Source organism: Pelophylax lessonae (genome assembly GCF_965119305.1).
Source record: "Pelophylax lessonae genome assembly, chromosome: 7".
Taxonomy (NCBI): Eukaryota; Metazoa; Chordata; class Amphibia; order Anura; family Ranidae; genus Pelophylax; species Pelophylax lessonae.
Window position 1 is genome coordinate 151284109 of NC_138774.1, and position 25351 is coordinate 151309459.

At 47.9% G+C, this 25351-nt stretch overlaps 1 protein-coding gene across 1 annotated transcript in view; it reads right to left on the reverse strand.

The window, feature by feature from the left end:
* LOC309559816 (UDP-N-acetylglucosamine transferase subunit ALG13-like) overlaps positions 1-25351 on the reverse strand; it is a gene marked incomplete at both ends in the record, with an annotated part of 487662 nt that overhangs the window by 304797 nt on the left and 157514 nt on the right. The window contains one exon of the mRNA XM_082263251.1: positions 17570-17645. Within this exon, the coding sequence (XP_082119377.1) occupies positions 17570-17645 (76 nt within the window). The remainder of the gene's footprint in view (positions 1-17569; positions 17646-25351) is intronic.

Consider the following 25351-nt stretch of genomic DNA (forward strand, 5'->3'; position numbering starts at 1 on the left):
TTGCAAAAAGTTTATGGAACTCGTCAGGGAGGTTGATCCAAACATCTTGGAGAACTAAACACAGATTCTTCTGTGGATGTAGGCTGCCTTAGATCCTTCTGTCTATTTGAGCCAGACTAAATCTCCAACTCCATTTGCAGAAATGCAGCCCCAAACTTGCAAGAACCCTTCACCATGTGTCACTGTTCTCTGCAGACACTCATTGTACCGCTCTCCAGCCCTTAGGCGAACAAGCTGCTTCCTGCTACAGCCAAATATTTCAAATTTTTACTTATTGAGTCGCTTAGCCTTGTTTCCACATCGAAGGTTTGGCTTTTTGGCCTAATTTCTCTCAGGAAAACCACTTCTGGCAAGACGTTTTCAGACAGTAGATGAGTCTAGGTCCCACTGGTTTTACCAGGTCTGTGCTGATGGCACTGCAGGACATCTTCTGACATCGAAGGGAAGTAGGCATGTCTGCTGCATGGTTTCCTTTGCCAACCACTACGTCTATGGCCCTCAGCGCAGCCCATCTCTTTGTGCTTCTTTGAAGGAGTTTGAACAGCATATCTTGAAACCCCAGTCTGCTTTGCTGATGCAGTACAACTACCTTGTCTTGTTGACATCAGAGTCTTGCCATGCTGTATGATCTGTGACCTGAAACAATCTTCCACAACTTTACCGGCAGTTTAGCTGTTTCTTTCCCAGTTTTAAGCCTCCCTTTTAGGCTTAAAAGGTTTCATTTTAAAACGGTTTCAACCTACATATGAAATTGCTAATCATTCGTACCCTCTTGGTATAATTGGTTAATTCAGAAATCACACCACTGTGCTCATACATGACAAATTTTCCTGTCCTATGTAGAGAAAAACTATAGCTATAACTTCTACTTTGTTCAACTGAGGTTTAAGGACTCCACAGCCAATAGTGTAGCCCAAATAAATACCTGGCTTCCGCTAAACCAATGACACTTTTTTTTTTATTCACCGTAAAACCTTCCTTGAAGATGGGAATCCAGGACAGCCTGTACATGGGGCAAGCAAGACTCCCAGTCAGTGCTATGTACCACGATATCGTCCAGATAGGCTACTACATACTGTCAGTGAGGTGTTCAGGTCCTGTCCAAGGCACTCTGAAATGTTGTAGGGGCATGTTTTAACCCAAAAAGGCATTGATGATTTGTATTGCAACTAACCCTCCGGGGTCAAACACAGTCTTCTCTTTAGCGCTACCAGTTAGGGATATTTGCCAATATCATTAGGTCAACTCCAAAGTGGTCAGATAGCAGAAGTTCATCTACTCTGGGCACTGGGTATGTGTCAAACTTAGTCACTGCATTAAGCTTTCTGAAGTCGGTAAAAAACCTCCAAGTATCATCCAGTCTCGTTAACTAACTGGATGAAGCTAGACCAGTCACTATTGGATTCTTCAATGACATGTAGCTTCAGCATCCTTTTAACTTCATCACTGATGTCCTTTCTCCAAGCTTCAGGAATTTGTTACGGTTTGAGCTTGACACAGACCCCAGTTTCAGTAACACTATCATGCTAAACCGCTGAAGTCATACCAGATAACTGAAAAATTCTCTCTATTCCTGAATAGGAACTCTCTAGCTTCCTGTCAGGGTGCCCAGGAAACCAGACCACACGAAGATGCAAGTAAAATAAAGCGATTTATGCAACAATAACTGCACAGCAAGAGGAGCAAAATCAAGAACATCCGGGGGTCAAGTTCGGAAGCGGGTAGCCATCCAAGCCGAGATCGACTTCAGGAACAGGCAGTCCAAGCCGAAGAAAGAGTCCAGAAGCGGGTAGTCTGCTGAAGCTAGGTTGTCATCTGATGGGGGGGGGGGGGGGGGGGTCGTCTGCCGATGCGGAATCCAGGGCCAGAAGGTCATCATCCAAGTCATGCACAGAGAAACCACAGAGACCAGAGGACTGCCAGCAGTGATGCACAATGGAGCACAAAATGCATGGGCAAGGTCTGAAAGCCATCAGGTGATTTTATACACATACATATATACACACACACACACATATATATATATATATATATATATATATATATATATATATATATATATATATATATATATATATATATATGCAGCAGACAAAGTGATGATGCAAACAAACAGAATTTATAAGAGACAGGAGAGAGCAGTCTGCACATGTCCAAGATAGATGCCAACAGGAAGGCAAGATAAGACCTTAAAAGTACTCTCTCCTCAACGTCCCCCTCCAAAAAAACGGCTTATGAGGAAAGAGCATGGAAAGCACGGGGAAGGGCAGGAGCATGATCAGTGGAGGGAACCCAGGAGCGCTCCTCAGGACCATAACCTTTCCAGTGAACCAGATATTGAACCTGACCTCAAAAGAGACAAGAATCAAAGATGTTGCTAACCTCATACTCCTCATGATTGCCCATAGGAATGGGAGGACGAGAGCGAGGAAGTATAGTGATTGCAAACCAGTGGCTTCAAAAGTGACATGTGAATGACATTGGAGATAAGCATGCCAGGAGGAAGATCAAGGGCATAGGCCACCGGGTTCACCTTAGAGAGGATGCAAAAAGGACCAAAAAAAACAATGTGCCAGTTTTGGAGTGGGACCCTTGAGGTTGAGATTATGGGCCGACAACCACACCCTCTCCCCGACCTGGTACGAAGGAGCAGATAAACGTCTCCAGTCTGCCTGGAGCATCGGACGGTGTGCAGTGACTGGAAATTCTCTTGAATCTGCACCCAAGAGGAACGGGGGGCACAAAGGTGATCCTCCACAGCTGGAATGTCCTGGGGCAAGAACGACTTGGGCAACACAGCCGGTTGGAACGCATTATTGGCCATGATTGGGGACATTACGGAGGACGAGTTGACGGCAGAGTTCCTGGCAAACTCTGCCCAGGGTAGCAGATCAATCCAATAGTCCTGATGGTCAGAGATATAGCAGCGGAGAAATTGCTCCAGAGTTTGGTTGGAACATTCAGCGGCACTATTGGACTGGGGATGGTAGGCAGAGGAGGAGGAGAGACAATCTCCTTAGGCAACCCGTGTAAGTGAAACACCTCCCTGGCAAACTCCGAGGCAAGCTCCTGAGCAGTAGGCAGCCACATAAAAAAGGAACACAGTGGCACATTTTGGACAGCCATGAGAATAACCGTGTAACCTTGAGGCGTGGGAAGTTCCACAATAAAATCCATGGCCAGGCGAGTCCAGGGACGCTCCCCATTGGGAATGGGATGCAGTAGGCCAAAGGGAAGGTGCCGCGGAGATTTGTTCTGGGAACAGACCGAACAAGCAGCCACGTATGCAGCAACATCAGTGTGGAGAGATGGCCACCAGAACTGACGGGAAATAGCCCAAGACATCTGGTTCTTACCAGGATAACTGGCAGTCTTGGAATTGTGGTACGTGCCCAACAGTCTGATGTGCAACCCCTCAGGTACAAAACATTTGCTAGCAGGTCTCTCAGTGGGAGCAACAGGTTGGGCAGCCAAGATCTGTTCTACAGGAGGAGAGGTTAAGTTGGTGCACGGAGAAACCATAGAGACCAGAGGACTGCTAGCAGTGATGCACCTTGGAGCACAAATGCTAGGGCAAGGTGTAAAAGCCATAAGATAATATATATGTCAGTTGTGCAACATCACTGAGCAACGCTCAGGCAGCAGACAAGTGATGAGGCAAACAGTTTTTAAAAGAGACACGCACATGGCCAAGATGGCTGCCAACAGAAAGGCAAGGTAAGACCTTGACACTTCCTGTTTTTGAGAAAATTATAGGTTGTCTGGAATCATGACCTCAGGGACCAGAGGGGACTCCGTACCCCTAGGTGTTACAGGGCTGGACCTCACAGTCAATGGCAGCCTATCCTTCCAAGGCTTTAGCAGGTTTATATGGTATATCTGCTCTGACTTCCTTTTACCTGGTTGATACACCTTGTAATTGACCTCCCCAACTCTTTCAACTACTTTGAAGGGACCCTGCCACTTAGCCAAGAACTTTCTCCAACAGTGGAAACACTAGGACCCTGTCACCAGGGGAGAAAACCCAGTCGGGCCCAACTGTTTATTCTTTGTTGGGCCTGCAGTAAGTGTTCTTTTACTATAGGCACGATCGCGGCAATCCAATCCTGCATTTGAGCGATATGCTCAATGAAACTTTTGTGATGTGTCTGCTCCCCTTCTCAGGTTTTCTTGGCAATGTCAGAGTCCCAGAGGGTGTCCCCCATAAAGCAACTCAAATGGAGAGTACCCCATAGAGGACTAAGGTACCTCAATGATGGCAAACATCAAGTACGGTATCAGAAAGTCCGTTTTTTTCCCATCTTTAACAACCTTTTTTTTTTTTTTAACATACTTTTAGGCCCCATGCACACAGGGTGCTAGATCAAATGGAGCTGCAAAGCCACTACCAATGCCAGAAAAAAAGCAGCTGTAAAAAAACAAAAAAAGCGCTTTTAGTTTTGGCATTAATGTACGTTTAGCCACATTTCTCTGCCTCTATCCAAAATCAATGGTTCCCTTTGAGAGCCGTCTTTGATCTGACTTCAGCCCATTAATTTGAATAGAAGTCGCATCCAAGTCATTTCATGAGGATCCGACTTATGCTCTGAGAATCTTAAAGGGGAACCGCACACCAAAAATGAAGAAAAAAAAAAAAAAAAAAACACGACGTGCACAATACACATTCCATTTCAATACACAAACAATAGGGAAGCCTGTCTGGCATGCAGGGACATGGAATACACACATTATCTAGGAGTCAGACTTCATGGCAATTGTCTATACCAGTCTAAGTCTCCCACTGTAAAATAGGATTAAATCTTCATATTTCTACATGAAGATATTGCTGACAAATATTACTGTCCCATCTGAAGCAATTCAAACCATTAAGTATCTGCTCCTCACCTCCAGTGACAGTGAATAAAGTCACACTCATCAACACTGGGACAAGGTGCATTGGGGAGCATCTCAAAGCACCCTCCCCATGCTGAAGGCAAATGGCTTGGTAAGGTTCGGGGAAGGGGCTCGCTTGCCCCCCCCCCCTTTCCTGGCCTGCCAGGCTGCATGCTCGGATAGGGGTCTGGTATGGATATTGGGGGGACTCCAATGCCATTTTCTTAATGCGGTCATAGTGTTCCCCTAAAAATTCATACCAGGGGGGCGTGGCCAGGAACGGCATGTGAGAGGACGCATCTCACTGAGCTCCCGCTCTGATCCGAACACCGATCCTTTCCCCGGTCTCCAAAGCTGTTCACCGGGTACCGACAACATCCTTGTACCGTCGGGCACACACCTGTGCTCCCTCCGGCTGGCCTTCGGGCGATGCTCCGCCGCAAATTGCGGGAGAACTCCGGGATGTCTGGGCCCCAAGATGGCGCCGCGCACGGCCTGCCGCAGCGGACGAGAGGATCCGAGAAGCCCGCCACCTCCAGTAAGTCCACCAAGCCCCCGAAACACCCACCCAAAGAGCCGCAGCGCGATATGCGCTACTATGCACAGAAGTCCCCTGGCTCGGTGGGGAAAGGGAGACCCCCAGATGCCAGTACCAGTGCGGGTGCTTCTGGCCCTGTCAGCCCGGGTGTGGGTGGCCCTGGAGTGGAAGACTGTGCTGTTGAGGGTGAGGAGGAGATGGAGCAGGGTGACGGGGAAGTGGAGGAGCAGCCCACCCTTGCAGATATCCTGCGGGCAGTAAACAGATGCAACAACAATGTAGACCACCTCAAAAAGCAATTTGGGGGCCTGACAGAAGCGGTGTCCCTTCTTCGGCAAGACCTCCAGAAGGTCAGGGAGCGCACCACGGCTGTGGAGGGGAGAGTGAGTGACTTGGAGGACCAGCTACCCCCCCTGACCAGGGAGTCCCGCCATACTGCTGGCATGACCAGGGCCCTAGAACAGCGGGCTGAGGATGTTGAGAACCGCCTTCGGCGGAACAATGTCCGCATTGTGGGTCTGCCTGAGAAAGTGGAGGGGAGAGACCCCACGGACTTTGTGGACTCTTGGCTCAAGGAAACCTTTGGTGGGGATGCATTCTCCCCTCTTTATGCCGTTGAGAGGGCCCACAGGGTTCCCCCTCGTCCCCTGCAACCGGGCCGCCCGCCGAGGACCATGCTTGCCCGCTTGCTTAATTATAGAGACAAAGAGACTATCCTGAGACTGGCGAGAGAGCGGCGGGATATACAGTACAATGGGGTGAGGGTCTCGTTTTACCCGGATTTCTCCGCTGAAGTGCAGAGGAGCAGGGCGAAATTCTTCGCGGTCAAACAGCGTCTGCAGAAACTACATGCCTCTTATGCCATGCTGTATCCTGCGAAGCTCCGTATTATTGCTGGGGGTCAACATCATTTCTTTGAGGATCCGTCGGAAGCTTCCTCGTGGATTGACCACAATGAGCATTCCCTTCGTCCTCGTCAGATGCCTCCGGAAGATGGTGTGGCCTGAGGATTCTTCTCAGGTGCCCTTTTGCGATGATGACCCGGTGGATGCTGTTTGGGGGGCTCTGCCCCCGGCCTGGAGATGGAAGTACCTGTGATTTTTTCCTCTCTCCTGCTACCCCCTGTTTTTGTTTTTTCTTTCCCCTGTTCTACCCCTGTTTTGCAGGTGCTAATATCCTGGAGACCGTTGGGACTCGAACTACTGTTTGCTAGCTTGGAGCTGTAAGGTTCTGTCCATTCCGCAGAAACTTGGGTTCCTGTAAGTACTTGTGACTTCTTTCCCCCTTTTTGGATGGTTTTCTTTGGTTTTTTTTTCCTTCTCCCTCACCTCCCTTTTTTATTTTTCTGTGGGGGGTAATTTTTCTCATCCCCTTTTGGACAGTATATGACTTCCTCACCAGTGTGGATGAGACCTGTTGTCCTCTACACGGGAGGGGAGGCTGAGCTGGGGTGCTCCCCAGGGACTATGTCTGCGACACCGGTGTCCGAGGGCCTTGGCAGTTGGACTCTGTGTGGCTGGTTGGGGCGCCCTCGGCACGGTGCTCGGTTTTTTGCACTGTTTAGTTGGATGGTCCTGTTGACCTGGTGACAGCCAAGATCCCTATTTTGTACCCTGTCTTGTACGATGTCCGCTGATCGGTGTCCCAGCCCCGCCAGGGCTTGTGCTGCTCTGTCGCCCACCATGACGGCTGTCCCGGTTATTTCCTGGAATGTTAGGGGGCTGAGGGACCCACTTAAGCGTTCCATGGTTTCCTCGACCCTGCGCAGGCATTTTCCGGCCATCTGTTCGTTACAGGAGACTCACCTGGATGCTGAGTCGCGATCCTGGTTGCATTATGCCTGGGCGGGCTGGGAATACCACTCCACGCACACCTCCTACTCTCGTGGGGTGAGTGTGTTAGTCCATCGGTCCCTTGACTTTCAGGAACATCATAGTCTAGTTGACGGGGAGGGACGGTTTGTATTTCTATACTGTAAATTGTTTACCTTACACTGTATTCTGGCCTTTATTTATATTCCTCCCCCGTTCCATGGAGAGGTCCTTCGTCAGCTTGTATCCTATACTCTGAGCCACCCGGAGGTTCCGGTCTATGTACTGGGGGACTTTAATTGTGTATTGGACGCGCAGCTGGACCGACATTCTTCTGCACTGGGGAGTGGAGGCATGGGCCGATCGGCCTTGGCGAAATTCGCTGAGGAAGTGGGTTGGACGGACATCTGGCGACTCCGCAACCCGGGGACCAGGGTTTTCTCCTGCTTTTCCAAAACCCACACCTCTTTATCACGTATCGATTTGTGCCTCTGCTCCTCCTCTGCCATTAGATATGTTGACAAGGTTGAATATGCCCCCAGGGGGGTCTCAGATCATTCCCCTCTGGTGCTGTGTCTAGCTGTGCGCCCCTCCGCTACCCTGCAGAGGGCGCCGTGGAAACTTAATGCCTTCTGGTTGCACTTGTTCCCCTCACATGATAGGCTTAGAGAGGCTATGCGGGAGTTCTGGCAGGTACATGATGCTGCGGGTGGGCGGGGTGTACAGTGGGAAGCTTTTAAGGCCTATCTACGGGGTTTATTCATCAGGGAGGTACAGGCCATCAAGAGGAACACGGCGGCTCTGGGGGAGCAGGCTGAGGGTTTGGCGACTCAGCTGGAGGCCCGCTACATTGCGGACCCATCTGAGACTAACCGAGAGGGCTGGCTGGCTGCTCAGGAGGCTCTGGTTCGTATAAATTCCTCTGGGGCTGAACGTAGGAGGTTTTTTCAACGGCAGGCGTACTATGAGGAGGGGGAAACCACGGGCAGGTTGTTGGCCAGGATTGCCCACTCTCATCAAACGTCGCCTTCCATTGGGGCACTCATGGGTGATGGGGGCCGGGTTGTGAACACCCCGGATCGGGTTATGGAGGTGTTGAGGGCATTTTACGCTACCCTATACCAGTCTAGACAGGGACACACTGCTGCTGAACTCTCGGAGTATGTAGATGCCATCTCCCTGCCCTGCCTGTCAGATCTGGAGAGAGCTGAACTGGAGGCTCCCCTTACCCTGAAGGAGCTTCAGACTGCGTCGGCTTCCTTCCCTAACTGTAAAGCTCCGGGGGAGGATGGGCTGCCAATGGAGGTATACAAGGAGTATGCGGAGGAGACGTTGCCACATCTTCTGGAGGCCTTTTTGGAGGCCAAGCGGAATATGAGGTTGCCACCTTCTATGTGTAGGGCTAATGTTATCCTCCTCTTGAAGCCGGGGAAGGACGGTCTGGACCCCGGGTCCTACCGTCCTATCTCGCTCCTGCAGAGTGACATTAAGATCCTGGCGAAGGCTCTTGCGCTGCGACTTAACCGGGTAGTTGCTTCTATTGTACATGCTGATCAATCGGGCTTTATGCCACACAAGTCGACGTCCATTAACCTGCGCCGCTTATTCCTGAACATACAATCCCCGGCAGACAATGGGGGCAGTAGGGCATTGCTATCACTCGATGCGCAAAAGGCATTTGACAGTGTAGAGTGGGACTACTTGTGGGTGGTCATGTCCAAGTTTGGCTTTGGTGAGAACTTTATTTCATGGGTAAAACTGTTGTACCAGGCCCCGGTGGCCGCTATCCGGGAGGGTGGTAGGGTGTCCCATCCCTTCTCCTTGTTTAGGGGAACTAGGCAGGGGTGCCCCCTGTCCCCCTTAATCTTTGCCCTGGCGATAGAGCCTCTAGCTGCCCTGATTAGGTCCAATCAGAACATAGTGGGATTCCGATACGGCCCCTTGGAGGAAAAGATCATGCTATACGCGGATGATACCATGCTTCTGTTAGGCGATACCTCTGGTTCTCTGAAGGAGGCTATGGAGGTTATTACTACGTTTGGCTCGTTTTCGGGCCTGCTTATTAATTGGTCCAAATCCTCCTTGATGCTGCTCGATGATCCCGAGGGTTCCCAGGAAGTGGGGGTAACGGGGATTCCTGTCTCCACTGAGTTTCGTTATTTGGGGGTGCAGGTGACCCCACAGCCCTTAGACTTTGCCCGTCTTAACCTATCTCCCCTCCTCGCCCGCTTTAGGGATAAGATAAAGGTCTGGTCGAGGTTGCGCATGTCACTGGTGGGCAGGGCCAACCTCATAAAAATGATTCTCATGCCCCAGCTGCTCTACGCCCTTCACAACTCCCCGGTCGTGGTCCCCCTGAGACTGTTCCAGATTGTCAATACCATTTTTAGATCATTTCTGTGGCTGAGCAAGAGCCCTCGTATAAAGTTGGAGCACCTTCAGCGACCTAAGGAGCTTGGGGGTCTAGCAGTTCCGAATCCCTGGCTGTATTACTTAGCCTCCCAACTTCAGCATATTGCACGGGTCATGAGTGAGAAGGGAGAGGGGTCAATTGCAGGCCTTGTGGCCCACATTGTGGGCAGGGGAGATGTGGCGGCCCAATTGGAATCCTTGCGATTCGGGAAGTCTAGTAAGCGCTATCCGACCTATGTCCTTATGCAAAAGACCTGGAACAAGGCTCGTCAGCTGCAGCAGGTACTGGGATATACGGACTATAGCCCTATCTGGAAGAATGCCAGATACCCGGAGCTGGCTGGATTGCCGTACGGAGCCAAGTGGCTGGGACATGGCATCTCTCATATGACACATATATTCAGCGGTGGGGTGCTCAGATCTTTTGCTGCACTTCGGGAGGAATTTCGTCTCCCCAGGTCCATGCACTTTTATTATGTACAGTTGGCACATGCCGTTAAGGCCCAGGGGGGGGATGATCTTTGGACTCACTTTCCCGCCCCGATATTTCATTTTATGTCTACGGTTTCTGATTTTAGGGGGTTTATTTCCCATTGTTATTCTCTACTAATGAGCTCCTTCATGGATCGACACCCTCTTCGAGTGGTTCCCCGGTGGGAGGCGGATGTGGGGGTATTTGAGGATGAACAATGGGAGGAGGCTCTACAGGCTGTGCAGCTGAGCTCTCTGAATGTGGCTCAGAGATTGTCTCAACTATACATTTTGTACAGGACTCATTACACACCAGCCCGGCTGTTCAGGATGGGGAGGAGAGATTCTCCCACCTGTGGTCGATGTATGCGGGACCACGGAGACTTAATGCATCTTCTATGGCGCTGCCCCAAACTTCATGTCTATTGGAAGGGAGTACTCTCGACGCTCTCGGGGGCCTTCGGGGTTACGATACCGGAGGACCCTAAGGTTTGTCTGTTGGGTGTTCTTGGGGGAATTCAGGCCCCGGAGCTGGCCCTGCAGGCCATCGGGCGAGCTCTGTTTCAGGCAAGGAAATTGATACTGAGGCGATGGATTTCACCAAGGGCCCCACTGGTTAAGGAATGGGTTGCGGCTATGGGTGACACACTTAGATTAGAGAAGTATATATATCAACATAGGGGCAGCGTGGGTAAATTTGACCGCCTGTGGGCTCCGTGGCTGGCTGTGCCGGGGCTTGCCCCGGTGGAGTTGGTTCTGAACAATCTTTTGGCGGGGGTGAGGTGAGGCCCGGGGACCATTGTTACACGAAAGATCACTGTCTGCTCTGCTTGAGGTTGCTGTATCTGGTGGGGGTGCGGGGCAGTTGGGTCGGACTATTGTATGTTTTCCTGTCACATATGGGGATCTATGTTGGTAAATATGTATGCTATTACTGCAAGTTTTTTCATGCACTTGAGTACTGTACGTATTCTGGACTCTGTATTTCTGTTCTTTTTTTTTTGTGTGTTGATGTTTTGTTTGACATCTTTAATAAAGTTTTTGCCTGATTTAAAAAAAAAAAAAAAATTCATACCAGACCCAAAAGGGTCACCCCCCCATGCTGTTTTTCAACCCAATTTTTTCTTCATTTACATTTTTAACATTCAGCTCTCAGCAGGGAAGCCTTAACCTATTGACTTTGTGCTCAGCAGGCGAACATGCCACTAAGTGCCCAGAAAGTTTGGATGTTAGGAGAGTACATGTATGGGCGATATCCAGGCCAAGCTTATGTTCATTTGACCATCCCTAATGGTGCCTGAACACTAACCCCTCAGTTACTCTTAATGGGTGCAGGAACAGGTCCTGCTGTTAAAAATTAGAAGAAAAAAAAAACTCTGAAAGTGACATGCACCTGTCAAACAGGTGCAGAAAAATTGGGCCTTGGGTGTTGGTGGTGCCCTAAACCAAAAACATTGTTGAAAGCTAGCATAATCAAGATTCAGGAATAGAATAGGCAGCATAGGCAGTCTTCAAGGTATACTTGATCCCTAGCAAATTCAATCAGTTACATCAGCATCAGGGGCTTGATAGCTGTTGATCCAGGACTGATTCATTTTGATAAATGTCAGCCAGTCATCTGAGTCTGTGGACAGGCTCACTCTCATCTGCAACAAAACCTCCAGCAGCACTGAATGTCCATTCGCAAAGCACGCTGGATGCAGCACAGGCCAGTAGCTCGATTGGTTGTCCAGGAAATGGTAACCTCCCAGTGTCAGTAAAGGTGTTACACATATGTTTCTTCATATCCTCAAGAGGTTTCATCCTCTGCGAAGGCAGGATGAGCTCTGCAACTTTACCCTTGCGGATCAAGAAAGGTTGCCAACCAGTAATGATCCCTCTCCTTGATACCACAAATCCTCAGGTCCTTTTGCAGGCTTTACAGAATCAGGGAGCCAATGCAGTGCAAGATTGAAGAGACATGAGATTCTGAGTCCTCTGGGTCACCAAGGATGACATGGTCAGGAAATACCTCCACCCAACCCTGGGGTTTCTGTGGACTGAAAACCATCCCTTGAAGACTGCTGTATGTTATTCTCTACATCCATGCTGCCACAATCATCCTCTTGTGTCCTCTTGGATAGTGTCACTGACGAATGCATTGTCACGGCTCACCATCCTTGTGGCTTCCTCAAATGTTGACACGACAGTGCATGCATCCTTTATCAGCAGCCACTGGCGTGGCAAAAAGCAGCCAAGCTCCTCTGAGCTTGTCCTTGTGCCATACTCACACAGGTACTCATTGATGGTCCTCTGCTGCGTGTGCAACCACTGCAGTATTGCCAATGTTGAGTTCCACCAGGTGGGCATTTCACAAATGAGGCGGTTGGTGGGCAGGTTGAATTCCCGCTGAATGTCAGCCAGCCGAACACTGGCATCGTAGGACTGCCGGAAATGGCCACCAACTTTTCTGGCCTGCCTCAGAAGATCTTGTAAGCCTGTGTAGCTGTTCAAGAAATGCTGCACCACCAAACTCAGGACATGTACCAAGCATGGAACATGTGTCAAGTGTCCCTGTCGGAGGGCAGAGAGATGTTTGGTGCCATCGTCTCATACAACTATTCCTGGCTCAAGTTGCCATGGCATCAACCACCTCTGACCCTGCAGAGCTGACAAAAGCTCTGTCCTGGTGTGGCTCCTGTCCCCTAGACAGACCAACTGAAGCACTGCATGGAATTTTTTAGCCCAATTGCTTGCGTAGCCCCTTGAACGCTTAGGGAGCACTTCTGGTTCAGAGGACAATTCAACAGAAGAGGCCATTAAAGAAGAGGAGGGGGTGGAGCAGACAGATGTGGCAGAATCATCAACAGCTTTTTGGAGGTGTGAGGGCAGAACAAGCAGCCAGCAGTTACCCAGTGCGCTGTACAACAGATTTAACGTTCCTGACCATGCCTGCTGGACCACGGTCAGCAGTAATGTGAACCTTGCTGATCGCCCTTTCCAACAGGGTCAATACATTGCCTTCCACATGATGGTACAGAGCTGAAATGGCCTTGCGTGAAAAGAAAATTATTTTTGAAACCTGCCACTGTGGTACAGCACATTTTGCAAATTCACGAAAGGGGGGTAGAGTCTACCAGATAAAAAAGGCAGCAGTGTTAGCAATCTGGCCAAGCTAGCATTTAGACGCTGAGCATGTGAATGGCTGGGCCTTTTTTTTTTTTTTCACGGTTTAGCAACTGGGCTTGCAAAATCAAACAGGTGGTGTTCTGCTAGCAAATTGGATGCAAGTACCTGTGGCACCCATTGCTATACCATCATCATAGTGTAGGTTTTTGATAAGACTTGAGGTATAGTAGGGGGTAGAGATCCCAGATGAGAAGCAAGGAGAAGTCTGCATTTTTTTATGATGTGGGTCTTTCAGGTGCTTATTGCCAACAGACTGCATGGCAGGTCTTCATATGTTTTGTCAAGCATGTATGTGGTGCCCAAGAGGCTGGTGTTCTGGCTACTCTTGACCTGCTTCAGACAGATTGCAAACCGCAACGCTACGGTCTGCTGCACAGGTGTTGAAAACAGCCAACACCAACAAACCTTTGGAAGTCAGCACGGAGTCAGCAGCACCCTGCACTTGTGGAGTTCTGTGGTGTGATGCAATAGGTTGGCTTCCCTTAAGTCGACCATGGAGGACATACGGCCTCGCAGTAGTGCCTCCTCCTCTGTTTTCTCAGGCACTCAAGTACAGTCAGTGACATCACCTCCCTCGTCACTGGAGCAAACTTGGCAGTATGCTGCAGCTGGGGGGAAACATGGCTGCTAGTTTCTTTTGCCGTCATTGCACCCCCCCCCCTCTCTCTAGGCTCACGTTACTCCCTTCCTCAACCTGGGAACTAACATTGGAGCATTCAAATTGCTGCGCAAGCTCCAGCAGCATGTAACTGACACTATGATTGAATAGTTCAGATGACTCCTCCGTGCATAATGGTGGGGCTACAGAAGGAGTAGCTGTGGACAAGGAGCCTGTGGAATAAGCCGCTTTGGCAGCTGGGATGGAAGGCAAACGTATGAGTCTGGGTGACAGGATGAGGAGGGCTTAATTTATCCCAACCCTTCTGCATGTTGTGGCTCAATAACACGGCCAGCACCAGAAGCGTGCCCCGTCTGCACCATGTCCACGACCACCACTTTTCACTATGGACACAGAGGCTGCTTGCCCTCTTTGTGGCCTGTGAGGGTCTGCCTCTCCTTGTTGGAGCTTTTGATATGATAGGGATTTTTTGGGGGATTTTTATAACTTATTGAGCGTGGGGTGGAAATGTGGTGCTTGGGTGCAAAACTTTTGTGAACTATAAACTGTTTTATTGTAGGTTTATTTTTTTTTTTTTTAAGAAAATAAGGGTGCAGCAATTGGAGATTTTTTTTTTACTGCTGCAAAAAAAAATATAAAAATGAAAAAAGGGAGGAAACCACCTGCTGACACAGAAGGAATGACGCCTGAGACGCAGAAAGGGGGGGGGGGCACCCTACCTTTGGCCAATCATGGCTCTCACAGTACATTGTGCTGTGATTGGTGAAAGCATACAGGTTAGGTGCATGCTTTGGCCAATCAGCAACCAATGCAGTGACAGCACGCAGTTCATTATGGGGCACATGGCAGGCAAATGGCACAACGAACGCCCCTATGGTTTGCCTTTTTAAGTGAACACACAAATATCGGGACCTTCCCTAGTGTGTAATTTAATCTCAGTATAAATACAGCTGTTCTGTGAAGCCCTCAGGTTTGTTAGATAATCTTAGTGAACAAACAGCATCATGAAGGCCAATGAACACACAAGACAGGTAAACGATAAAGTTCAAAGCTGGGTTAGGTTATAAAAAAAAATTCCCAAGATTTGAACCTCTCACGGAGCACTGTTCAATCCATCATCCAAAAATGGAAAGAGTATGGCACAACTGCAAACCTACCAAGACATGGCCATCCATCTAAACTGACAGGCCAGGTAAGGTCAGCATTTATTTAGAGAAGCAGCCAAGGGGCTCATGGTAACTCTGGAGGAGCTGCAGAGATCCACAGCTAAGGTAGGAGAATCTGTCCACAGGACACTGATTAGTCGTGCACTCCACAAATCTGGCCTTTATGGAAGTGGGGCAAAAAGAAAGCCATTGTTGAAAAAAAGCCATAATAAGTCCCGTTTGCAGTTTGTGAGAAGCCATGTTGTCAGATGAGACCAAAATTAACTTTTTTGGCCTAAAAGCAAAACGCTATGTGTGGTGGAAAACGAACACTGCACATCACCCTGAACACACCATCACCACCCTGTAATATGGTGATGGTAGCATCATATTGTGGGGATACTATTCTTCAGGAGGGACAGGGAAGCTGGTAGGAGTTGATGGGAAGATGGATAGAGCCAAATACAGGGCAACCTTAGAAGAAAACCTTTGAAAACGTCATCTGTGACGAAACGTCGTAAGGACACGGCGTACTGACGTCATCTGATCGCGACCTGGGAGTGCGGACGAGCGGAGCCGTCCGGCCGGCGGCCACAACTACTTATGCTCTGTACTTCCTCGTTCCACTGTGAGTGTTACTCTTTATTTTTTAATAAAATTATAATGGTTTTACACTATGGAAGCTGTTTCTTTTATATGGTGGTGATTACCCTGGCTTTCCTTGGAGTCATATTCGGGTCGGATTTTGCATCAGGTTCCTTCTATGAGGTCTGATATCTCTACAGGCGATTTGAATAATCCCATTGGGTAAGAGGCAAATCTTACTGGTGAAGGCTGGCACAGTATTCATCTGACACTTATGAATGGTTTTCTGCATTTTGGCTTATATATATATTTTTCTGGTAAGAGGCGAGTTCAACTGGTGGAGGTCTTTTACACAGAAGATATTGTTTCATTTATGACCACTTCTATTCACTTTGGCGTTCAATTTTCCTTCGCTTGGTAAGAGGCGACTCCAGCTGGTGAAGGATAGCACTTATTTTTTATGCACTTGTCTTCACTCATTCTGGTAAGGGGTACCTACAGGTGTCCCACTAGAAGAGATTCCTTTCTCTTTCCTTATAATTGTTTGCCTTTGAGCATTCACATTGGTGGTGTTTTTCTACACAACCTCAATTTTGAATTCACATCACTCACTTATTGGTGTTTCAAGTCACTTATCATTTGTGTTGGGTTTTACGCTATTGCGTTTTTCATTTATTTTATGATTCAACGACTACTGAATCAACACGAGTTTATTGGTTCCAGTCTGCTATCAAGGGGACAAGACTTATTATAGAGAACCTGCCCAATATTTACCATTTCTGGTAAGCACATATCCATAGGGAGCCCGATCAGAATATTGTGATCCTTCTATATATGGACTTTTATGGACTTTATTTTCCATCATTTATAAAATTAGCGTGACTTGTTATGTAAATATTGTTTAGGGTGTGGTCACACTTGAAGTTACAGCTGTACGTCTAATCTCCATTAGCGCGGTTATTATTTCTTATTTCTATTAGAAGAAAACCTGTTTGAGACTGCAAAAGACTTAAGACTGGAGAGAAAGTTCACCTTCCAGCAGGTGAACAACCCTAAACCTACAGCCAGAGCTACAATGGAATGGTTTAGATCAGGGATCCTCAAACTATTGCCCTCCAGCTGTTGCAGAACTACACATCCCATGAGGCATTGTAAAACTGACATTCACAGACATAACTAGGCATGATGGGAATTGTAGTTCCTGAACAACTTGAGGGCCATAGTTTGAAGACCCCTGGTTTAGATCAAAGCATAGTCATGTGTTCAAATGGCCCAATCAAAGTCCAGACCTAAATCCAATTGAGAATCTGTGGCAAGACTTAAAAATTTTGTTAACAGATGCTCTGCATCCAATCTGACAGAGCTTGAGCTATTCTGCAAAGAAGAATGGGCAAAAATTGCACTCTGGATGTGAAAAGCTTGTCATCTTTGGGTAGAGACATACCCAAAAAGGCTTGCAGCCTTAATTGCAGCAAAAGGTGGTTCTACAAAGTATTGACTCAGGGGGGTCGAATACAAATGCATGCCACACATTTCAGATATTTGAAAAACATTTTGAAGACCATTTATAATTTTCCTTCCACTTCAAAATTATGTGCCACTGTGTGTTTGTCTATCACGAAAAATCCCAATAAAATATTATTTATGCTTTTGATTGTAAAATGAAAAATTGTGGAAAATTTCAAGGGGTATGAATACTTTTTTTGAACTATTTTGGTACTGAATTCTAATATTTAATAGGTACTAAAAGATTGATTTGAGGCCATCATTATGCAATAGAAGAGTCACCTTTACATAAGTTCCTACATTTTTTTTTTTCTCTTTAAAAAGATTTTTTTTTTTTTAATCTTGGCTGTATTTGGGCTTTAAGCTTCACTTACATTCTAGATCTAGACTTTTTTTTTTTTTTTTTTTTTTTATGAAAAAGGTTGATGAACAATTACCTTACCTTCATTTCTTCTGCATTTCCCTTGGATTTCTCCTCTGCTAAAAGCTCACCACCTTTCTTCTCCCACTCTTCTGTCCTGCAATAACATTTAGAAATTAGTAAGGGTAAACACAGTATCGTTACCAAAAAGGGGGATTTGTGTTTTTTAACTAAAGCTAAATTTAAGCCAAGCAGACAAAAAAAAAAAAAAGCTATGTAATCATTACCATTTCATTAAATGTATTTTTTCAAAGCAGTATCTAAATTTGACCTCTATCAGTCTTTGTACAGCAAAACTAAGCCAATCAGTTCACAAGCTGACAAGAAGCATGCTTATAGAGGGAAGAGAGCGTAACAGTTACATGAGTTCATCACTATACTGCCTATCCTCCAGGACAACCTGTAGTTAGAGGAAATCTACTGTGGTGAAAATCTCTGGACCAAAAAAAATGAATATTGCATTTATGTTTACATTAGTTTTTTTGGCTGGAGTTGCCTTATTTGCTGTATTCTCTCCAACGTTTCTTAAAGACTCAGGTCCGGTTCACACTTATACGAGTGCAGGAAGGCTGCGAATCTGCAGCCTGTTCCCGCATCGCACAAGCACCCCCGGCAGTTCACACTGCCATAGGCGATACGCTGGGGGCGTCAATGTAATCTTAATGACACCCCCAGTTTGATCGCAGTGCGATCGTGCAGTTCGCACAGGATCGGATCGCACAAGTGTGAACCGCTGTGCGATCCGATCCTGATGCGGCTGCCAAAAAGGGTCCCTGTGCGTGTTTGGTGCGGCTGCGGTGCGAATTTAGCCATACAAACTGTATGGCTAAACTCGCACCGCACAGCCGATCGCATGTAATTTTGGAGCAGTGCGCTCCGACATTACATGCAAACCTCGCACACGCACAAGTGTGAACCGGGGCTAAACTAGAAACAAAAAAAATAAAATAAAATCATAAAACTGGATTTTTGTCTTAACGCAAAATCCTTTTCTCTGAGGTTCATTTACGGACACAGCTCCATGTCCTCAGACCATTGGGCTTTATGCTGCTCTATCTCCAGGAGTAGGACTAGGTGGAAACGGAACCTTTCCAAGAGGGTATACCATCACTTCCTGCTATAGGACTTCAGTTTGTAAAAGCAGTGTCAGATGAACATATAAACACAATCCAACAGAGGGGCAGGTGCTGTGTCCGTCAGTGAACCTCAGAGAAAAGGATTTTACGGTAAGACAAAAAATACTCTCTTTCGTTCACTGACGGACAGACCATTGGGATGTCCCAAAGCAGTGTCAATTATGAGGGCTGGGGAAAAACAGCAATATATATAATTTCCAACAAGGCTAAACATAGCCAACCAGGTAAAAACAGGAGCTCACCACCAGGAAAAAATTACACTCAAGAAGGTCCATCTTTAAGAACAAAGAATTGGATCTCCGAATAGGTTCAGTCACCGCCAGGTATACCCAAATAGCCCTTACCACATCCAAGGAATGCAAGGCAATTTCCTTAGGATGTTTCGGCTTAGGACATAGGGACGGTAACACAATATCTTCATTTTAATGAAACCCTGAAACAACCTTACCACTTTGTCCCTATGAATCACCAGGTAAGGAGACCGACAGGACAATGCAGCCAACTCAGACACCCGACGTACGGAAGTAATAGCTACAAAGAAAGCAACCTTCTGCGACAGAGTAAGCAGAGGAAGTTCACAAATATTTTCAAAAGGAGGCTTTTGAAGCACCGACCGTATCTAATTGAGATACCACGGAGGTACCAGGGACAGGCTAGACACCGAAAAGGAGCGGGGACAAACCCAGAGACTCACTCCAAGTAATGTAAGCCTTCCAAACTATGATAAACCTTCCTGGAAGTAGATTTCTTAGCTTTTAACATAGTAGGAATCACTGACTCAGACAGCCCTCTGTCCTTCAGCACCTGGCTTTCAATAGCCTGGCGGTTAAAGCCAGTGACTGTAAAGCAGGAGGGAAGATTGGTCCCCGAGACAGATCTTCCCTGAGAAGAAGTTTCCAAGGGGCATCTGCTACCAACCCAGCGTACCAAGATAGGGGAGGCCATTTTGGTGCCACCAGAACGACTGGAATCCCTTCTACCTCAAGTCTGTGTCTCGACAGAAGTTGTATTGGAGTAGAGGCGTAAATCAGACGATACTGACCCCAAGGGGACACCAGGGCGTCGGCCAGAGGATCCTGCGACCTTGACACGAACCTCTGCACTTTCCTATTTAGACGGGAGGCCAGTAGGTCCACATCGGAGGACCCCCACCAAAGACAGTTGATTAAATACTTCCGGGTGAAGAGGCCATTCTCCCGGATCCGTCTGCCGACAGACAGTCCCGATTGCCAATTCTCTACCCCCAGAATGTAGACAGAAGAGAGGGCCAGGGGCCAGCACGTATAGTTCTGCCCACCACAAGATCCTAGTCACTTCCTAACCTGCCAGGGCACTCTTTGTGCCCCCTTGATGATTGACATATGCCACAGCCATAGCATTGTCCGATCGTATCTGCACAGGGCGCCCCTGTAGAAGATCCATCCGTTGGGACAGACAAAGCCTGATCCCCTAAATTTCAAGGATGTTGATCGGCAACCTGGACTCCTGGGTCCAGACACCTTGGGCTGAACACACTCCCAAGACACTTCACCCATCCGGACAGAATGGCATCCGTGGTGATTACAGTCCAATTCAGGGGAAGAAAGGATTTCCCCACACGCAGGGCCGGGGAGCGGAGCTACCATAGAAGGGAGAACCCCGACTCAACAGGATCAGATTGTCCAATGACAGCGGATCTTTGCTCCATTTGGTCAGAATCTCCCTTTGCAAAGGTCTGGTGAGGAACTGCTCAAACGGAACTGCCTCGAAGGTGTAAACCATCAGACCCAGCACTTGAATGCAAGTTCTGAGTGAAGACCGATGGTTGGACAACGGAGGCTAACCGCATCTTGTAGCTTCAGAAGTTTTGTCTGAGGAAGAAACACCTGGGTTGACTGAGTCCAGCGTCAGCCCCCGGTAGTCCAGCTTGGTGGACGGGGTCAGTGCCGATTTCTGAAAATTCAGTGTCCACCCAAACTCATATAGAGTTCGCACAGGAAAGCCCAAGTCGGCTTCTAGAGCCAAGGAAGACTGCACGCAGAAGCAGATCGTCCAGATAAGCCAATACCATGATCCCTTTCTGCCGTAGCAAGGCCAGGACTGAGGCCAAACCTTTGTGAACACCCGAGGAGCTGAGGCGAGACCAAAAAGGTAACACCATAAATGGATAGGGCTCCTCGCCCATGGCAAAACGAAGAAAACACTGATGCCCAACAAATCTTAGAATATGAAGGTAAGCGTCCTTGAGATCCATGGAAGCCATAAGATCCCCTTAATGAAGAAACGCTACTACCGTGCGGATGGACTCCATCCAAACTTTCTGAAGGCGCACAAAGTGATTCAGAGCCTTGAGATCCAAGATCGGCCGAACCTTGCCTTCCGTCTTGGGAACTGTAAACAGATTTGAATTAAACAAAAACGTGAAACCGTTGTGACTCTGGAACTGGCACAATAACTTTGCGCTAACAGGTCTTGCAAAGCTCCGTAGAGACCCTGTAGCCGCTCCTGAGACAGGCATAAGTTGGAAGAAAGAACCTTGCCGGAGGCAAGAACTTCAACTCGATCTTGTAACTGAACTGAATCAGCTGGTGGACCCATTTGTCGTGAATGAGCAAGGTCCACAGATCCGGAAAAAGGTGAAGTCGTCCCACCACCCCAGATGCGGGTGAGAGTGCCCCTTCAGGCTGGGGAAGACTTGTCTGTGGAACCTGAAGTGCCCGCTTTTTAATGACCGTTCCAGGGTCACTTGGAGCATCCTGCAAAGTTACGGGTGGATCTCAAACCTTTTTCCCTATGATCCAGAAGGATGAAATTGCTGCTTGTGAGCCGAGAAGAAAGGACCACGTTTACGACGAGGTTCCTTGCCCTTAGCAACCTGTGGAAGGCCCTTAAGGAGCTCTTCCATAGAGGCACCGATCAAATGGTCACCTACAAAAGAAAGATCAATCAGCACCTTTTTAGCAGCCTGGTGGGCCGACCAGTACTTCAACCATATCATGCAGCGAAGGATCACCACATTAACAAATACCCCTGCCGGCCAAGGGGGCAGCATCCAAAGAGGCATCACAAATATACTGTAGCCCCTGGATGAACTGATCTGCCAACTCCAGGGGGTGTTGACTCTCTTCCAGATGCTGGCGTAAAATCTTAGCCCATTCCGGTAAAGTCTGGGATACCAAGGTAATAGCAAACACCGGTCTCAAAATTAAACCAACACTGAAGAGGTAGTGGACCAGAGCCCAAGCGCTTTTGTCCTTAAAGGACAGGGAATTCTCCACCGGTAACAGTGTGGCCTTATTTAGCCTGGAAACGTAAGAGTCCACTGACAGTGGAACCGTTTCTTCAGAAGAGACTCCCCAAAGGGATATCTTCCAGCGAAACACTTAGGTATTCCAACCATGCATTGCGAGGAACCCCACTGACTAGTGAGAATCTCATCAAAATAGGCAGGAAAGGGAAAGACCTTAGTCACCTTGGAATATTTGCGAGTGTGAAACTGTACTGGCGTCGCAGACTCAGCCTCAGCTGAGTCTTCCATCTTTAAAGTTTCCCGCACTGACACAATTAGGGCCACCAACGCTTTTTCATGTGCGGCTGAGGACGACAACTCATCCTCACTATTAGAACACTCTCCGTGCGTGGACACAGACCCAGTGGGCTGACTCTCGTTCGCGGTGGCCAGACCCCCCTCAGAGTAAGGAAGCAGAGGATACAGGTGAAGGCGGGGGGCGCTTCTTGCTAGGCCTCCTTTTTAGCCATATCTACTTTGGATACCAGTGACTGCCGTCATGGCCGCCAGGGCAGACTAAGACCCAGAGGGTCCTGCAGCTTCCAGGAGTGGATCAGGTGGCGAGACACACTCCAGAGACTCCGTGGACCATAAAGGGTTAATCGGAGCCGTGCACAAATTAACCACTTGCTGACTGCCCGCCACAGTTTTACTGTGGCAGACTGGCTCGACGTAGTACTAAGACGGTCACGCGCATGGTGCTGGGGGGTCGAGCGCGCTCCGCCGGCGGTGTGCTTCTGCCCCCAATAGGGCTGCGAGGATGCCGATGCATGGGGGCCGGCAGCCGCGACTGCCACCCGCGATCGCTCCTCGCTGAGAGAAGAACGGTTAGCTGTGTTCTCTGAAATTAGAGTGCGCCTGTGATCCTTCCATGTAGGATCACCGGTCTCTATGGTCATTTCGCAAGCCCCTCCCCCCAGTTAGTAAACACTGCCCTAGGCTCATCTAACCCCTTGATCAGCCACTAGGTTAACCTCTTCCCTGCCAGTGTCATTATTACAGTAACAGTGCATATTTTTAGCACAGATTACCTTCGTAAGGTCACTGGTCCCCCAAAAAGTGTAAAAAATCTCAGTTAGGGGTCTGATCAGTCCACCGCAATGTCTCAGTCCCACTAAAAATCGAAGATCGCTTACTATTTAAAAAAAATTTAAAAAATCGCAGATGGGATCAAATACCACCAAAAGAAAGCTATTTGTGGGAAAAAAAGACAATTTTATTTCGGTACAGTGTCGCACGACAGCACAGTTTTCGGTTAACAGTAACAGTGCCAAATCGCAAAAATTGGCCTGGTCATTAAGAGGGCAAATCCTTCCAGTCCAAAATTGGTTAAAAAAAAAAAACTTTTTTTTTTAAAAACGAGGGAAAGGCAAAAAAGTTTCATCTAGTTCTACTCCTGAAGAGAGAGCAGCATAAAGCCCAATGGTCTGAAGACATGGAGCTGTGTCCGTCAATGAACGAAAGAGAAAAGTGCATTTTTCTCACAGGAACCCACAACCAATGGGGCCACTGGTGTAATGCCAGGTTCCTGCAGACTTCTTCCAGCTCCCTGCCCATTACCAAGCTGGAAAAAGTGTCAATGAACTAAAATTGTGGTATTTAATGTACTTTTATTCCATTGAAAACTACAAGTCTGCCTGCCACAGTGGCACAGGGGAACTTGTAGCTCATCAATTCACAGATCTCTGAATATAGGACATGGCTATGAGGGCAGGCAGACGTACCTCTGCACGTTTGACGGACAGCACTCCATAAATCAAAACTACTGGAATATATTGCCTCCTCCAGGAGTAGGACTAGGCAGAACAAAAAACACCTGGCTACACCGATGGGCCGTCCTCAGCTTGCTATATAACCCCTAGCTCTGCTCTAGAAGGGCCGTCCTCAGCTTGCTATATAACCCCTAGCTCTGCTCTAGAAGTATCAGAATTCCATAGAGGGGTGGGTGCTGTGTCCGTTGAACTCAGAGAAATGGATCTTATGGTAAGTACAAAAATCCCATTTTCTTTCGTTCATCGACAGATACAGAGCTCCATAAATCATTACTACTGGGACATCCAAAAGCAGTGTCAAAAGGAAAATGAGGGATGGGAAAAATAACCCAAGGCCAAACATAGGTGCCCTTAACCAGGTCACAGGAGCTCCATCTGAAAAATGAAAAGTTTAAAGAAAAACACCTCTCAAGATGGAACAGCCCCTTTTAAAAAGCAGCTTGCAAAACTTTGCGGCCAAAGGAAGCATCTACAGATGCCAAAGTATCTACCTTCTAGAATTTTGTGAAGGTATGCATCGACGACCAAGTGGCTGCCTTGCAAACTTGCGATATTGATGCCTGATGATGGAAGGCTCAAGAAGAACTCAGCGCCCGAGTAGAATGAATTGTGGCAGGGAAAGGTGAAACCTGATTTGATGGAATAGGCCTGAGTCACTGTCTGGCTACCATCTCCAGATGGATCCGACGAAGAAGCGGCCAGCCCTTTTCATGGATAGTGCATAACCACAAAAAGCGAGTGACCTCCAAAAAGGACTCTGTAGCTGCCAGATAAACAAGAATAGCACAAACCACATCCAAGGTATGCAAAGCAAATTTCTTGGGATGAGCCAGCTTGGGACACAAGGAAGGCAACACAATTCAAATGAAGTCAGACAATTTTGGGCAGGAATGATGGACAGAGACAAAGAACCACTTTATCCCTATGGACCACTAAATGGGGACTGCAACAGGATAATGCCAATTCCAAAAGCCTGCAGGCTGAAGTAATAGCCACCAAGAATGTCACCTTCTGGGATAACGTAGACAAGGGAATCTCTGGAATATTCTCAGATTGAGGTTTCTGGAGAACCGAAAGCACTAAATTTAAATCCCATGGCGGTAAGAGAGATCGTACAGGTGAAGCCACATGTCTAATCCCCTGAACGAAGGTATGAACTAAAGAGTGCGTGGCCAAGGGTCGCTGAAAGAAGCATACCAAGGCAGACACCTGGCCCATGATGGTACTCAAGGCTAACTTCTAAACCACGCCCTGTTGAAGAAAGGTTAAGATCCAAGCCATAGAAAAGGATCGAGGATGAGCACCAATCAACTCACACCAAGAAATCTACGCTTTCCACGTAAGATGGTAAATCTTGCTTATAGGACTACTTCCTCGCCTTCATCATAGTAAGGATAACCGATCCAGACAAACCTCTTTCCCTCAATACCTGGCATTCAATAGCTAACCATTAGAACCAGTGACTAAAGCAGGATGGTAGATTAGCCCTTGGGACAACTGGTCTTCTCTGAGAGGAAGCCCCCAAGGGACGTTTATGGCCAACAGGAGTATTGGAAGCTCCTCACTCTTGATTCCTCACAGGAAGTTCGGAAGAAGCCTGAGCCGAGAATGATACTGGCCTTACTGT